General features: G+C 48.3%; 1 protein-coding gene across 3 annotated transcripts in view; it reads right to left on the reverse strand.

Annotated features, from left to right (window-relative positions):
- Positions 1-15,416, reverse strand: part of BEND2 (BEN domain containing 2) — a 37,616-nt gene that overhangs the window by 17,958 nt on the left and 4,242 nt on the right. The window contains exons 1-3 of one of the 3 annotated variants that reach the window (XM_069972505.1): positions 8,771-8,858; positions 2,374-2,524; positions 729-800 (exon numbers count right to left, since the gene is read on the reverse strand). In XM_069972505.1, coding sequence (XP_069828606.1) covers positions 729-800; positions 2,374-2,463 — 162 coding nt within the window. In that variant the 5' untranslated portion in view covers positions 2,464-2,524; positions 8,771-8,858. Of the gene's footprint in view, positions 1-728; positions 801-2,373; positions 2,525-8,507; positions 8,670-8,770; positions 8,859-15,416 lie in introns of those variants that run through there. The other 2 variants (XM_069972504.1, XM_069972506.1) reach the window with 2 other exon arrangements.

The following is a 15,416-nucleotide window of genomic DNA, read 5'->3' on the forward strand; positions in this document are numbered from 1 at the left end:
CAGAGGGACTTTTATGAGAACTGCACCGATCTCTCATAGAGATCAATGCTCGATTATTATGGGCTGCTGGATCATATCGCCGGTTTTTATAGCATTTAAATGCACCTGTCAGTCATGACAGCTGCATTTAAATGGCTAATAAGCCGGGCTCAGCGGATCTATCCATGCCTGCTGATAGCAGCCAGGAGCAGTGTGGTTCAGAGCAGAGTAACATTCCCTCTTTTTAAAAACTAGGAATTTGGAGCACAGTAGGGAAAGATGTTCCAGTCAATATAGTAAGAGAAATAGTGAACTATGCGAAGAAAAGTCATGGCTGTTTTAGTCTAACAGTTGTGGACAAGACAATGGTGATCTACTCAAGGCCTGTCTGACATTAACCAGTAGATCTTGATCTATATGTGGCCAATCTAGGATGCATGGATTATGTCACAAGTGTCAAACTTACGGCCCTCCAGCTGTTGTAAAACTACAATACCCATCATGCCTAGATAAAGATTTGGCTTTGGCTGTCCAGGCATGATGGGAATTGCCTCTGGAAATAAATACCAACAAAGTTATCTAATAAGGCAAACCTTAACTCCACTCCCCTTGATAAAGTTGTGCGCACTATGAACAGCCACCAAAGTGTTCAGAAAGTCTAAATCTTTATGTGAATGTTCTCTCCTATACATATTCTTTTAGTCTAAAATCACAGATTAACAGGTTTTTTGGGCTCTTACATAACTTACATTCTCAAATTCTGCCTCGTAGTCATACTCTGAGTTGTTGACCTCTTCATAGTCTTCACCCTGCATACCTATCTGCACATGTAAAGACAAAAGCAACATTGTTAAAAAAAAAAAAGGTAAAAAAATGTTTTATAATAAAAATTGTGCTTTATAGGCTGTTACACATTTTTCTGTATGCCTTGTACTTACCTGTTTTCTCTAGAGTGGTAGGCATGGTTTTTCAGCCATACTGATTTCTAATTCCCCATTAACTTCCTAATGCTGCCTACAATTCTCATGTAGCCTCTGGCTTTGAAGAGCGAGACAGCAGATTCTAGCTACTGCAGCTCACCTAATGAGATCACCTGGCTAGACTGTCAGTTCACAGCATGTGCAGTGTCCCAGGCTCCCGGCCCCCCGCTGGAGCACCCTATACTCACCTGATCCCGCTTCTTGAGCTGGTCGGGTGACTGAGATATCAGCGCCCGAAGCCCGGCGCACGCGCTCCTCAGATGAGTCCAACGCTCATAGAGAATGACGGAGCATCGGACTCACCTGTCATTCTCTATGAAAGTTGGACTCATCTGAGGAGCGCACGCGCCGGGCTTCGGGCGCTGATATTTCAGTCACCCGAACGGCTCAAGAAGCGGGACCCGGCGGTATCAGGTGAGTATAGGGTGCTCCAGCGGGGGGTCGGGAGCCTGTTACCCCGGCACCGGGGGTGACAGGTCCTCTTTAAAGGAAACCCATCACTTCACCTGTTGGAGTCCAAGGACTAAGGGCCCTATTACAGGGCTCTATTGGAGCGATAATCGTCAGAATCAGGCTCATTAGCACTCTGTGTAGAGACAACGATCATCGGCTATGTGTAATAACAATGCATGGCCGATATACCTCTCCACGATCCCTGACATCCTGCTAGCTTGAGCTGGCTTCTGAAGCGACAGGCCATTCAACCAATCACCAGGACAGCACTGCGGCACTTTCCCGGCACTGTCTGAGCGGCCTGTGACTTCACACAGTGCCAGGATACACAGAAGCTAGCAGGACACGGAAGCTGCGCGGAGCATGTAGCGGGGGTGGGGATCAGAGCGGCGGCGGGGGTGGGGATCAGAGCGGCGGCGATCGAGCCGGTGCAGGGGGCTGCGAGTGGGGGAGCGGGGGGCCGGGCTGCCGGACTATCGCGCAAATTTTTTGCGAACGACAAAACGGCGTTTTGATGACATGTTGAAAGATAAAAACGAACAATTTCTCGTTTATCGTTTGCTGCGTTTACACGTACGATTATCGTTCGAATTTGATCGTTATCACGCAAATTCGCACGATAATCATGACGTGTAAACGCAGCATAAGACTATGTCCCCTCGGATTTTAGAGTCTTGTCTTGGGCAGTGTTTTCACCAATACCAGGAGTTCCAATCACAGAAAAAGGTGCAAATCATCTCATTATGGTTTTTCTCTGTGTGAGCTCTACTTCTAAGAGGGAACTTAACCTTCTACTACAGAAAACAGGCAATTGCAGACTAACCGCATCAAAAAGGGGGTTACTGAACCCCATGGGGTATATTTCATACAGAATTCTTTGAAATGTTATTACTTTTGCAACAACTGTGCAAAAATGCTAAGTAATGCTGACTGCTTGATGTGTTATGACCAATATACATACCGTAGTGTCTGACATTGGGTTGCCGACTCTCCGGCGTTTGTGTGGAATGCGGAATTCCATCTCCTCAGTAGTATTGACATCGCTCTGCATGGTTATGTGTAAAGGATATGTGCCAACCCAGAACAAGTCACTGGTGGAAGATGTTCATCCTCTAAAATGAAAGCAAAACATTGAATACGTAATAACCCCCAAAAGTTCTAGAACACAGGCAGCATCTAATACCATTCTAAAAAACTACGGAATCGTTTCTACTATTAGGATAGATAGATAGAGCATTTGCTACATATTTGATAGCCTTTAATATACGTTTTATGGGCTTGGCTAGTGATTGGCTATGCCGGTATTTCCTGGAGTCCAGGAAATGTGCAGTGGTGAGAACTAGCAGCATCCGAGTGGCATTGGCAGCAGGTGAGGCCAGGTTTTTTTCTTTTTTATCCCACCCTAAGCTCTTTCAGCAGAAAAATTACCCTCTTTAAGGGTCCATTTACACAGAAAAATTATCTGCCAAATATTTTAAGCCAAAGCCAGGAATGTATTTGAAAAGAGGAAAAATCTCAGGCTTTCCTTTATGACCTGATCTCTGTTTATAGTCTGTTTCTGGCTTTGGCTTCAAATCTTTGGCAGATAATCTTTCTGTGTAAATGGACCCTAAAAGGAACCTGTTAGCTGCAATTCACATCCCACACTGCTGACACCCGTTAGGTCATGAAGGAACCCAGTTATATATTTGTCTGTGTTTCCAGAACATAGAAAAATGCTTTTATTCTAGAGCACCAAGGAGCACATTTAGCAAAAATGTGCCCCTGGCTTATGGAACATAAAAGGCGCAGACTATTACCTTAGCATTGGCGTACACCAACCGTAAAACCCACTCGCCTGATAGGCAGACTGGAGGCATGACCTCCTACTGCGCCTAATTTGTCATGGTTTATGTATACAAACAGGCGTAAATCATGTAGAAATCTACAAACGCTCTGGAAAAGGTGTAGATTTCTGCACATGCCCAGCAACAGGCGCAGGTCCCGACGGATTTACTAAGGGGCATGCACCTCTTAGTAAATCCAGCTGGGTAAATGGGGCCAGGACTTTAAGACTGGCACATGAGTATGCGAGTCCATTGAGGTTTTCCTGAGCTCCTAACGTGCAGCGAGGTGTAACACCTCCTTATGGTCCTTTTACATGGGACGAATATCGTTCGTTTTTGCACGATATCGGTCGAATTCGAACGATAATCGTACGTGTAAACGCTGCAAACGACGAGTGAGAAATCATTCATTTTGATCTTTCAACATGTTCTTAAATCATCGATGTATCGTTCCTTCTAAACGCTGGTCGTTATAAAAAAACATTGTTCATTCAAAATAGTTAATCGTGCGAATTATCGCACAGTGTAAAAGTACCATTACTCCCACACCTGACCCTGCTTAGGAAAAAGGTGACATTCCAGCCGCAGCAGATCAGGAGCTTGGAAAAGGCTATTTGAATCTCTTGTACCAGAGAATAAAGTTTGTTTTTTCCTTTTTTCGGAGACACAGATGGATATAAGAAAGGCACCATGTGTCTCCTTTACCTACTAGTCATCTAATGTGTCTGCAATTAGGAATGTGATTTACAGCTGACAGATTCCCTTTCAGCCCTATGTTAAAAAAACAAATAACAAACCTGGCATACGTTACTCCTACATAGAAGCTTGAGGGTATAAACACACACACCGTATACGCAGTGTATTTACTGCTGCGATACGTAGCAAATACGCAGCAGATTAGATCTAAATAACTGAACACAGCATCAAATCTGCTGCAGATCTGCTGCGTATACGGTTTGTGTGTGTTTGTACCCTAAAAGTATGGGATAGCTAAAGTTTGTCAAGGGTTTGTCACAATTAGGGAATGATGGGAACTGTGGCTTCCCCCATACTACAGCTGGAGAATACTATTGTAAAGTATTTGATGATTTAAGGGAATCCGTCAGCTCCTGTGCCCTACCTAAGGTTCTGGCAGTGTGCTGTAGCTGGCAGTTCCCTAGTGAGCATGGTGACTTTTGGTAATTTTTCCGTGCAGCCCCACGTCCCAATCTTACGTCTCCTACTGTATTGAAGAGTCAAAGAGGAGTTGTTTGTAATACACTCTGGCACTCCTCCCTCCTCTTTATGAATAATCAATGCTACCCAGCCTCCTGCTCGCTCAGCTGTCAGCCAGTGTCTCTGATTGCAGATCAGTCCTCTGTAGGCAGACTGAAAGAAACACTCAGATGATGTTGAATCTCTGAGACCAAATGCGTTTGAGCTGTGGTCTAGGGGTAATTCACCTGTATACAGACCTGCCAGCACTTGACTCCCTGGTTTAAATCCCCTGATGGAAATGAATTAGGTGTCTTCTGTATAATTCTTAAGGGTATATTCACACGAACGGTCTCGCTGCGAGACCGGCAGGTCCTGGCAGTTCCCACAAACTATATACTCGCTGCGGTCTGAACGACCGCAGTGAGTATGTAATTCTGGCGCCCTTAACCCCTTCTGCTCCCGGCCGGCTCCCCTGCTGTAAGCATATATTACCTGTCCTCGCTGCACGGGTCCAGCGTCCTGCTCTTCCGCCCGGCCAATCAGTGTGTTGCCCAGCCGCAGCCACTGATTGGCCGGACGGGAGAGCAGGACGCCGGACCCGTGCAGCAAGGAGAGGTAATGTATGCTTACAGCGGGGGAGCCGGCCAGGAGCAGAAGGGGTTAAGGGCGGCAGAATGACATACTCACTGCGGTCGTTCAGACCGCAGCGAGTATATAGTTTGTGGGAACTGCCAGGACCTGCCGGTCTCGCAGCCAGAATCTCGCTGCGAGACCGTTCGTGTGAATATACCCTCAGGCTATGTTCACACGCAGTATTTTAGCTCAGTATTTTGCAACCAAAACCAGGAGTGGATTGAAAACACAGAAAGGCTGTTCACACACTGTTGAAATGGCCATAATTTAATGGCAAATAACGGCCATAATTTTAAAACAGCAATTATTTGCCATTCAATGACGGCCATTCACTCAATTTTAACAGTGTGTGAACATAGCCTTTCTGTGTTTCCAACCCACTCCCGATTTTGGTTGCAAAATACTGAGCAAAAATACTGTGTGTGAACATAGCATTAAAAATAATACAATAATGAGAAGAAAAAAAAAAAATAGACCTTTATTTCATTTCCATCAGGTAATCAAGTGCTGGTAGGTCTGTAGACAGGTGAGTTACCCCTAGACTACAGCTACAACACATTTGAAGGCAGAGATGCAACTATAGCTGAGTGTTTCTTTCAGACATATACTGCCTACAGAGGACTGATCTGCAATCAGAGACACTGGCTGATAGCTGAGCGAGCAGGAGGCCAGGCAGCATTGATTATTCATGAGGAAGAGGAAGGAGTGGAGAGGAGCGCCAGAGTGTGGCACAAACAACTCCTTTTTAACACTTCTTTACAGTAGAAGACCTGAGATTGTACATAATTCAATGCACAGAAAATTACCAAAAGGTACCATGCTCACAAGGGGACTGCCAGCTACAGCACACTGCAAGCACCTTAGGTGGGACCCAGGAGCTGACCGATTCCCTTCAAAGGGGTACTCCGACACGGCCGTATTTTTCAGATATGGCCGGGGAGGGGGTGGTTATGGATGGCGGAGGTCACTTACCTCCCCGGTTCCAGCGCTGGGTACCGGATTGCAGCACCCCGTCCCACTTCCTGGTCGTAGCTGCCGCACATGATGTTTCAAGACAGCTCAGCCATTAGGCGGCGTCCCGCCTCGGCCGCTGAATGGCTGAGCTGCCCTGAGACGTCACGTCTCATGCGGCAGCTACGACCAGGAAGCGGACGGGGGTACGGGGCGCCGCGATCCGGTGCTGGAATCGTGGAGGTAAGTGACCTCCACCATCCATAACCACCCCCTCCCTGGCTATATCTGAAAAATACGGCCGGGCTGGAGTACCCCTTTAACACATGGGGGTGCACCTTTTTCTGCCACACTTTTTCCTTTCACTCAACTTTCCATTAATATGCTTTCATACAGCACTCTGAGAACAGCCAGCTTCTTTAGCAATGAACTTTTGTGGCTTACCCTCCTTGTGTAGTGTGTGAATGACTGCCTTCTGGACATCTGTCAAGTCAGCAGTCTTCCCCATGATTGTGTTGCATACCGAACCAGACTAAAGCTGCGTTCACACTACGTATATTTCAGTCAGTATATGTATATTTTTGTCAGTATATTTCAGTCAGTATTGCAACCAAAACCAGGAGTGGATTAAAAACACAGAAAGGCTCTGTTCACACAATGTTGAAATTAAGTGGATGGCCGCCATTTAATGGCAAATATTTGCTGTTATTTTAGAACAACGGCTGTTATATTGAAATAATGGCAGTTATTTACTGTTATATGGCGGCCATCCACTCAATTTCACCATTGTGTGAACAGATCCTTTCTGTGTTTTTAATCCACTCCTGGTTTTGGTTGCAATACTGACTGAAATGTACTGACGGAAATATACGTACTGACGGAAATATACGTAGTGTGAACGCAGCCTAATGGTGTGTTTACAGAGACAGATTTAACTGACAGATCTTTGAAGCCAAAACCAGGAGTAGACTATAAACAGGGAACAGGTCATAAAGAAAAGACTGGGATCTAACCTCTTTTTAAATCCATTCCTGGCTTTGGCTTCCAAAAATCTGTCAGATAAACCTTTCTGTGTAAACGCACTCTCAGGGTAAATTCACACGGGCGTCTCGCATAAAAAAACCGCAGCTAATCCACAATACATTTATTATTCTTATTATTAATATGTGTATTGCGGATTAGCTGCTTTTTTATGCGAGGCACCCGTGTGAATTTACCCTTAGGGACCTTTTATAACACTTCGGAAGCCACTGCAGGTGTTATGGGTCAATTATTCAAATTTTCTGAAATACTGACTTTTTGGGTTTTTCTTGGCTGTAATCCATAATCATCAACTTTAACAGATATAAACGCTTGAAAAAGTTCACTCTGTATGTAATGACTATAGAATATATGAGGTCACTTTTTGAATTGAAATACTGAAAAAAATAAAATAAATAAATTTGTTGATATTCTAATTTATTGCAAACCACTGTAGTAGCATACATCCTGGTATATAGTATCATACAGAGACATACAGCAACGTACATCCTGGTATATAGTATCATACAGAGACATACACCCTGGTATATAGTGCCATACAGCAACGTACATCCCGGTATATAGTGCCATACATCCCAGTATATAGCAGCATATAGGGGCATACATCCTGGTATATAGCAGCATACAGCGCTGTACATCCTGGTATATAGTAGCATATTGGGGCGTACATCCCGGTATATAGCAGCATATAGGGGCATACATCCCGGTATATAGCAGCATATAGGGGCATACATCCTGGTATATAGCAGCATATAGGTGCGTACATCCTGGTATATAGCAGCATACAGCGCTGTACATCCTGGTATATAGTAGCATATTGGGGCGTACATCCCGGTATATAGCAGCATATAGGGGCATACATCCCGGTATATAGCAGCATACAGGGGCATACATCCCGGTATATAGCAGCATATAGGGGCATACATCCCGGTATATAGCAGCATATAGGGGCATACATCCCGGTATATAGCAGCATATAGGGGCATACATCCCGGTATATAGCAGCATATAGGGGCATACATCCCGGTATATAGCAGCATATAGGGGCATACATCCCGGTATATAGCAGCATATAGGGGCATACATCCCGGTATATAGCAGCATATAGGGGCATACATCCCGGTATATAGCAGCATATAGGGGCATACATCCCGGTATATAGCAGCATATAGGGGCATACATCCCGGTATATAGTAGCATGTTGGAGCGTACACCCCGGTATATAGTAGCATATTGGGGCGTACACCCCGGTATATAGTAGCATATTGGGGCGTACACCCCGGTATATAGTAGAATACAGCGCAGTACATCCCAGTATATAGGGGCACACAACCAGTGTTGGTATATGTGGGGATAAGCCTGGTGTTAGCTGTGGGGTAGGAGCCCCTATAGCTGCCCCCTCTATACAGCACGGTATATATGGGGCTTCCTCAGTGACTGCACACACCTCTGCACAGGGGCGGCTCTATGTGTATACACCTATATCAGCTACAAGTGACGTCACCGCGCATGGATACAGCTACACGGCAGCACGGGGCGGCCAGGCAGCCGCTACTAGTACTGTCTCATCCACAATAACGTCCGTATAGCAGAGACAACACCGCCCAGCTGGCCCACCGTCCCCTCATCCTGCACCGCCAGCACGGGGCGGGGGAGGGGCGAGCGCTCACCACACCCGGCACCAATCACTGAGAGGAGAGCGGAACCAACCGGCACACAGGACGGGCCGCGGCCTCCCGGTCACGTATCCGGCTCCAGCAGACGACGGCAGATACGAGACTCTTGCTTGCTGAAGGACCTTTGATGATGTCATGGACCATGTGATCTGTCACGTGTTTAGGGCGGGACCTGGCTGTCTGTGCTGCCGGAAGCGGCTGCCATGGGCGTGCAGGAGGCATGGAGGGGCTGCTGGTTAGGGTGACCCCAGTAATGTAGCCTGTGCACTGGGAATGCTTCTCTATAGGCTAGCCATCTTCTTTAACCCCTTAAGGACAGAGCCATTTTCGTTTTTGCGTTTTCGGTTTTTCCTCCTTGTGCTTAAAAGGCCATAGCACTTGCATTTTTCCACCTAGAGACCCACATGAGCCCTTATTTTTTGCGTCACTAATTGTACTTTGCAATGACAGGCTGAATTTTTGCATTAACCTCTTAAGGACCCATGACGTACCGGCACGTCATGGATCACTGTCACTTAAGGACCCATGACGTACCGGTACGTCGGCCCTTTAAACGGGCGCGGCGCTCCGGTGAAAATGGCTGCTGATTCTATCAGCAGCCATCTTCCTGTGTCACGTAGGGGGCAGTTTCCCTGCCCCCCCGTGACGCCGATAGCTGTAATTGGCCGATGACTTCTCATCGGCCAATCATAGCAATGTACTTTGTTTCCGGGACCGGACCCCGGAATTCAGCGGTGATTGGTGCTGTCCGAGACAGCACCAATCACTGCTGTGCCCGGGCGTCACCTGCCCGTGGATCCGGCCCCCTGATCGCCCGTGATTGGCCGGTAACCACCGGCCGGCCATTCATGGGCGATCGTTACTACTACTCCCATCATCTCCTTCTCTGCTCGCCGGAATCGGCGAGCTGAGAAGGAGATGATGGGAGTACTGTGCAGTGAGCCCGGCGCCCGGTGCATACCTGGTGTGTGCCGGGCGCCGGGTGCCTCCTCCCCCGTACTGCCTCCTCCTCCTCTGGCCCCCTCGTGCTGCCGCCAATAACAGGGAGATCAGCAGCCTCTGATCTCCCTGTGCTCTCTCCCGCTCCTCCCCGGTACCTCCTCTTCTTCCCCGCCGCCGCTCCATGCTGCCCCCGCTTCCTCCTCCTCCCCGTTAGCCGCTCCATGCTTCCTCCTTCTCCCTCATGCCGCCGATCCATCCCTCTCTCCCTGTGCCCTGCTGGCACCCACCATCCCACCCTCCCTGCTGGCACTCTCCCACCCTCCCTCCCTGCTGGCACCCACCATCCCACCCTCCCCTCCCTGCTGGCACCCTCCCCTCCCTGCTGGCACCCTCCCACCCTCCCCTCCCTGCTGGCACCCTCCCACCCTCCCCTCCCTGCTGGCACCCTCCCCTCCCTGCTGGCACCCTCCCACCCTCCCCTCCCTGCTGGCACCCACCATCCCACCCTCCCTCCCTGCTGGCACCCACCATCCCTCCCTGCTGGCACCCACCATCCCACCCTCCCTCCCTCTCTCCCTGTGCCCTGCTGGCACCCACCATCCCACCCTCCCTCCCTGCTGGCACCCACCATCCCACCCTCCCTCCCTGCTGGCACCCACCATCCCACCCTCCCTCCCTGCTGGCACCCACCATCCCACCCTCCCTCCCTGCTGGCACCCACCATCCCACCATCCCTCCCTGCTGGCACCCACCATCCCTGCTGGCACCCACCATCCCACCCTCCCTCCCTGCTGGCACCCACCATCCCACCCTCCCTCCCTGCTGGCACCCACCATCCCACCCTCCCTCCCTGCTGGCACCCTCCCTCCCTGCTGGCACCCACCATCCCACCCTCCCTCCCTGCTGGCACCCACCATCCCTGCTGGCACCCACCATCCCTCCCTGCTGGCACCCACCCTCCCTCCCTCTCTCCCTGTGCCCTGCTGGCACCCACCATCCCACCCTCCCTCCCTGCTGGCACCCACCATCCCACCCTCCCTGCTGGCACCCACCATCCCTGCTGGCACCCACCATCCCACCCTCCCTCCCTGCTGGCACCCACGCTCCCACCCTCCCTCCCTGCAGGCACCCACGCACCCTCCCTCCCTGCTGGCACCCACGCACCCTCCCTCCCTGCTGGCACCCACGCTCTCACCCTCCCTCCCTGCTGGCACCCACGCTCCCACCCTCCCTCCCTGCTGGCACCCACGCTCCCACCCTCCCTCCCTGCTGGCACCCACGCTCCCACCCTCCCTCCCTGCTGGCACCCACCATCCCTCCCGGCACCCACCATCCCTCCCTCCTTGCTGGCACCCACCCACCTACCAACCCACCCTCCCTGCTGCCACCCACCCTCCTGCCACCCTCCCTGCTGCCACCCTCTCCCCTCTCTGCTGCCACCCTCTCGTCTTACCCTCTCCCCTCCCCTGCCATCCTCTGTCCTGCCGCTACCCTTTCCTCTCCCCTCTGTCCTGCCAACCTCTCCCCTCTGTCCTGCCACCCTTTCCTCTTACCCTCGCCTCTTACCCTCTCCCCTTCACTGCCACCCTCTCCCCGCCCCTGCCACCCTCTGTCCTGCCGCTACCGTTTCCTCTCCCCTCCGTCCTGCCGCCCCTCTCCTGCCACCCTCTCCCCGCCCCTGCCACCCTCTGTCCTGCCGCTACCGTTTCCTCTCTCCTCCGTCCTGCCGCCCCTCTCCTGCCACCCTCTCCCCTTCTCTGCTACCACCCTCTCCTCTTACCCTTTCTCCTCCGTCCTGCCGCCCCTCTCCTGCAACCCTCTCCTCTTCTGCCACCCTCTGCCCTTTGCTGTTTTTTTTTCTTTAGTGTAAATTTCTTTCTTTTTTCTGCGTCCCCCCCCCCCCTTCTCCCGGTGTGCCTGCCAAGTAAAAAAAATGTAAAGTAAAAAAATAAAATAAAATAAAAATGTAAAAACAGTACATAAAACACACACACACTTTCACGTGTAGAAGCATAACACTTACACACCCCTCTAAGGGTGCCTTCACACACTCCGGATCCGCAGCGGATTCAGTGTTAGTTCATCCCTATGAGAATACATACACGCAGTGGGCTTGACATCCTGCTGCGTGTATGTAAGTTCACCCCCCGCTGCCCGGAACATACATCATCTGTTCCCCGCTCCAGCTTGCTTCGGAGGTTCTCGGCAGGATGTCCTGCTCAGCCAATCTGTGGTTGCGGCGGGGCAGCACACTGATTGGCTGCGCGGAATGAGCAGACACCGTGAGCCCTGAAGCAAGCCGTAGCAGGGAGGAGGTGATGTATACTCCGGCCAGCAGGGGGTTAACTTACTTACACGCAGCGGGATGTCAAGCCCAACCCCAACGAACCACAGATTCCTGAGTTTGTTGGGGTCACTTGTGGGGGGTTTACAATGTTTTGGCAGCACGGGGGCTCTGCGAACCCTTCGACCTCCATTCTGGCCAAATCCAGCTTCCAAAATCCAAATTGCGCTCCTTGCCTTTGAAGGCTTTCCGTGCACAGACTTTGCACTTTGTTTCCACATATGGGGTACTCCTGTAATCGGGGGAAATTGCTCTACATTTTTAGTGGTTTATTTTTTCTTTTAACCCCTTGTGAACATGAAAAATTCAAAGTTACATCAATGTTTTAGTGTAAAAAATTAAATTTTTCATTTTGACGTCACATTGTTCCACAATTCTGCCCGTCACCAGTGGGGTCCATATGCTCACTATACCCCTTGTTAGATTCCTTGTGGGGTGTAGTTTCCATAATGGGGTCACTTGTGGGGGGTTTCTACTGTTCTGGCAGCACAGGAGCTTTGTAATTGCGACATGGCCTCCATCCTCCATTCCAGCCTCTAAATGGCGCTCTGTCCCTTTGGTGGCTTGCCCTGTGCCCATATGGCACATTATGTCCACATGTGGGGTATTTTCGTAGTCAGGGGAAATTACCCTACACGCTTTGCGTTTATTTTCTTTTTTAACCCCTTGTGGAAATGGAAAAAAAATCAAGGCTAGACCAACTTTTAGTGTAATTTTTTAAAAAATTTTACTCTAAATCATTGATCTTGTCTTTTTTTTCATTTTCACAAGGGGCTAAAAGATAAAAAAAAACACAAAATGTGTAGAGCAATTTCCCCTGAGTACGGAAATACCCCACATGTGGACATAAAGCGCCATGCGGGTGCAGGGTAAGCCTCCAAAGGGAAGGAGCGCCATTTGGTTTTTTTAGGCTGGATTAGATTTTAAGGGGCCATGTTGCATTTAAAAGGCCCCTGTGTTGCCAAGACAGTTGAAACCCCCCACAAGTGTCCCCATTATGGAAACTACACCCCTCAAGGAATGTAACAAGGGGTGTAGTGAGCATATGGACCCCACTGGTGACGGGCACAAATGTGGAACAATGTGGCGTGAAAATGAAATATTACATTTTTTACACTATAATGTTGGTCTAGCCTTGAATTTATCATTTTCACAAGGGGTTAAAAGAGAAAATAAACACACAATATGTGTAGAGCAATTTCCCCCGAGTCCGTAAATACCCCACATGTGGACATAAAGCGCCATGTGGGCGCAGGGCAAGCCTCCGAAGGGAAGGAGCGCCATTTGGATTTTGGAGGTTGGATTTGGCTAGAATGGATGATGAACTCCATGTCGCATTTACAGAGCCCTCGTGCTGCCAAGACACTGGAAACCCCCCACAAGTGACACCATTCTGGAAACTACACCCCTCAGGGAATCTAACAAGGGGTGCAGTGAGGATATTGACCCCTTGATGATGGGCACATTTGTGCCGTGAAAGTGAAAAAATGAAAATTTTCACTTTCTCGTCACATTTTTCCACATTTGTGCCCGTCACCAGTGGGGTCCATGTGCTCACTGCACCCCTTGTTAGATTCCTTGAGGGGTGTAGTTTCCAGAATGGGGTCACTTGTGGGGGGTTTCCAGTGTCTTGGCAGCACGAGGGCTCTGTAAATGCGACATGGCCCTTGAAATCCATTCTAGTGAAATCCAGCTTCCAAAAGCCAATTGGCGCTCCTTCCCTTTGGAGGCTCGTCCTGCGCCCCCTTGGCACTTTATCGCCACATCTGGGGTATTTCCGTACTCGGCAGAAACTGCGCTACATGGTTTGTGTTTTTTTTTTCCTTTTATCCCTTTGTGAAAATGAAAAATTGAAGGCTAGAACAACGTTTTAGTGTAAAAAATACTTTTGTCCTTTTTCACGCCATATTGTTGGGAAAATCTGTGAAGCACCTGTGGGGTCCAGATGCTCACCGCACCCCTTGTTACATTCCTTGAGGGGTGTAGTTTTCTAAATGGTGTCCCTTTAGGGGTGTTTTTTAGGTTTTGGCACCCCAGAGCCTCTGCCAACCTGAAGTGGTACAGTCAGAAATTACCTAATATAACGGAGCCATTGAAATTCACTAGGCGCTCCTTTATATCTGAGGCTTGTGGTTGCGTCAAACAATGCAATAGGGTCACATATGGGGTATTTCTATAAACTTCAGAAACAGGGCAATCAATATTGGGGTGCATTTCTCTGGTAATAGGTTTATAATTATGAAAAATATTGGATTACAATAAAATCTCTGCACAGAAAATTAAAATTTCCAAATTTCTTACACACTTAGCTTTTATTTCTGTGACTCCCCTAAAGGGTTAAAACACTTTCTGGATATGCTTTTGCAGAGTTTGGGGGGTGCAGTTTCTGAAATGGGGTGCTTTGTGGGGCTTTCTAACACACAGTCCCCTCAAATACACTTTAAACCTGAACAGGTGCCTAAAAATATCTGATTTTGAAATTTTACTGAAAATTTGGAAATTTGCTGCTAATGTTTTAAGCTTCCGATTGTCTAAAAAAAAATGAAAGATCGTTTAAAAAATGCCGCCAACATAAAGTAGACATGTTGCTAATGCTATTTAATATATAATTTATGTGGTATAACCATTTTCTGTATAAGCAGAAAAGTTTTAAAGTTGGAAAAATGCATTTTTTCACAATTTTTCACGTTATTTTGTTTTTTTTCATAAAGATTCGTTTTAAGTATCGACTCCAGTTTACTAGAAATGTGAAGTACAATATGTTACGAGAAAACAATCTCAGAATCAGCCGGATAGGTAAAAGCATTCCGAAGTTATTAATGAATAAAGTGACACAGGTCATATTCATAAAATTTGCTCCGGTCCTTAAGGCCATTTCAGGCCTGGTCCTTAAGGGGTTAAGTACACTACAAAACCAGAAAAAAATTCAAAGTGTGGTGAAATTGAAAAAAAAAAACGCCTTTCTTTTATTTGGGGGAACTGTGTTTTTACGCCATTCGCCCTGGGGTAAAACTGACTTGTTCTGCATGTTCCACAAGTCGTTATGATTAAAACTATATATAACATGTATAACTTATATTGTATCTGGTGGCCTATAAAAAATTCAAACCATTGTTAACAAATATATGTTCCTTAAAATCTCTCCATTCCCATGCTTATAACGCTTTTATCCTTTGGTCTATGGGGCTGTGTCAGGTGTCATTTTTTGCGCCATGATGTGATCTTTCTATCGGTACCTTGATTGCGCATGTACGACTTTTTGATCGCTTTTTATTCCATTTTTTCTGGATTTGATGCAACCAAAAATGCACAATTTTGCACTTTGGGATTTTTTTGCGCTGACGCCGTTTACCGTGCGAGATCAGGAATGTGATTAATTAATAGTTCGGGCGAT

The sequence above is a fragment of the Dendropsophus ebraccatus genome, chromosome 5 (assembly GCF_027789765.1).
Source record: "Dendropsophus ebraccatus isolate aDenEbr1 chromosome 5, aDenEbr1.pat, whole genome shotgun sequence".
Lineage (NCBI taxonomy): Eukaryota > Metazoa > Chordata > Amphibia > Anura > Hylidae > Dendropsophus > Dendropsophus ebraccatus.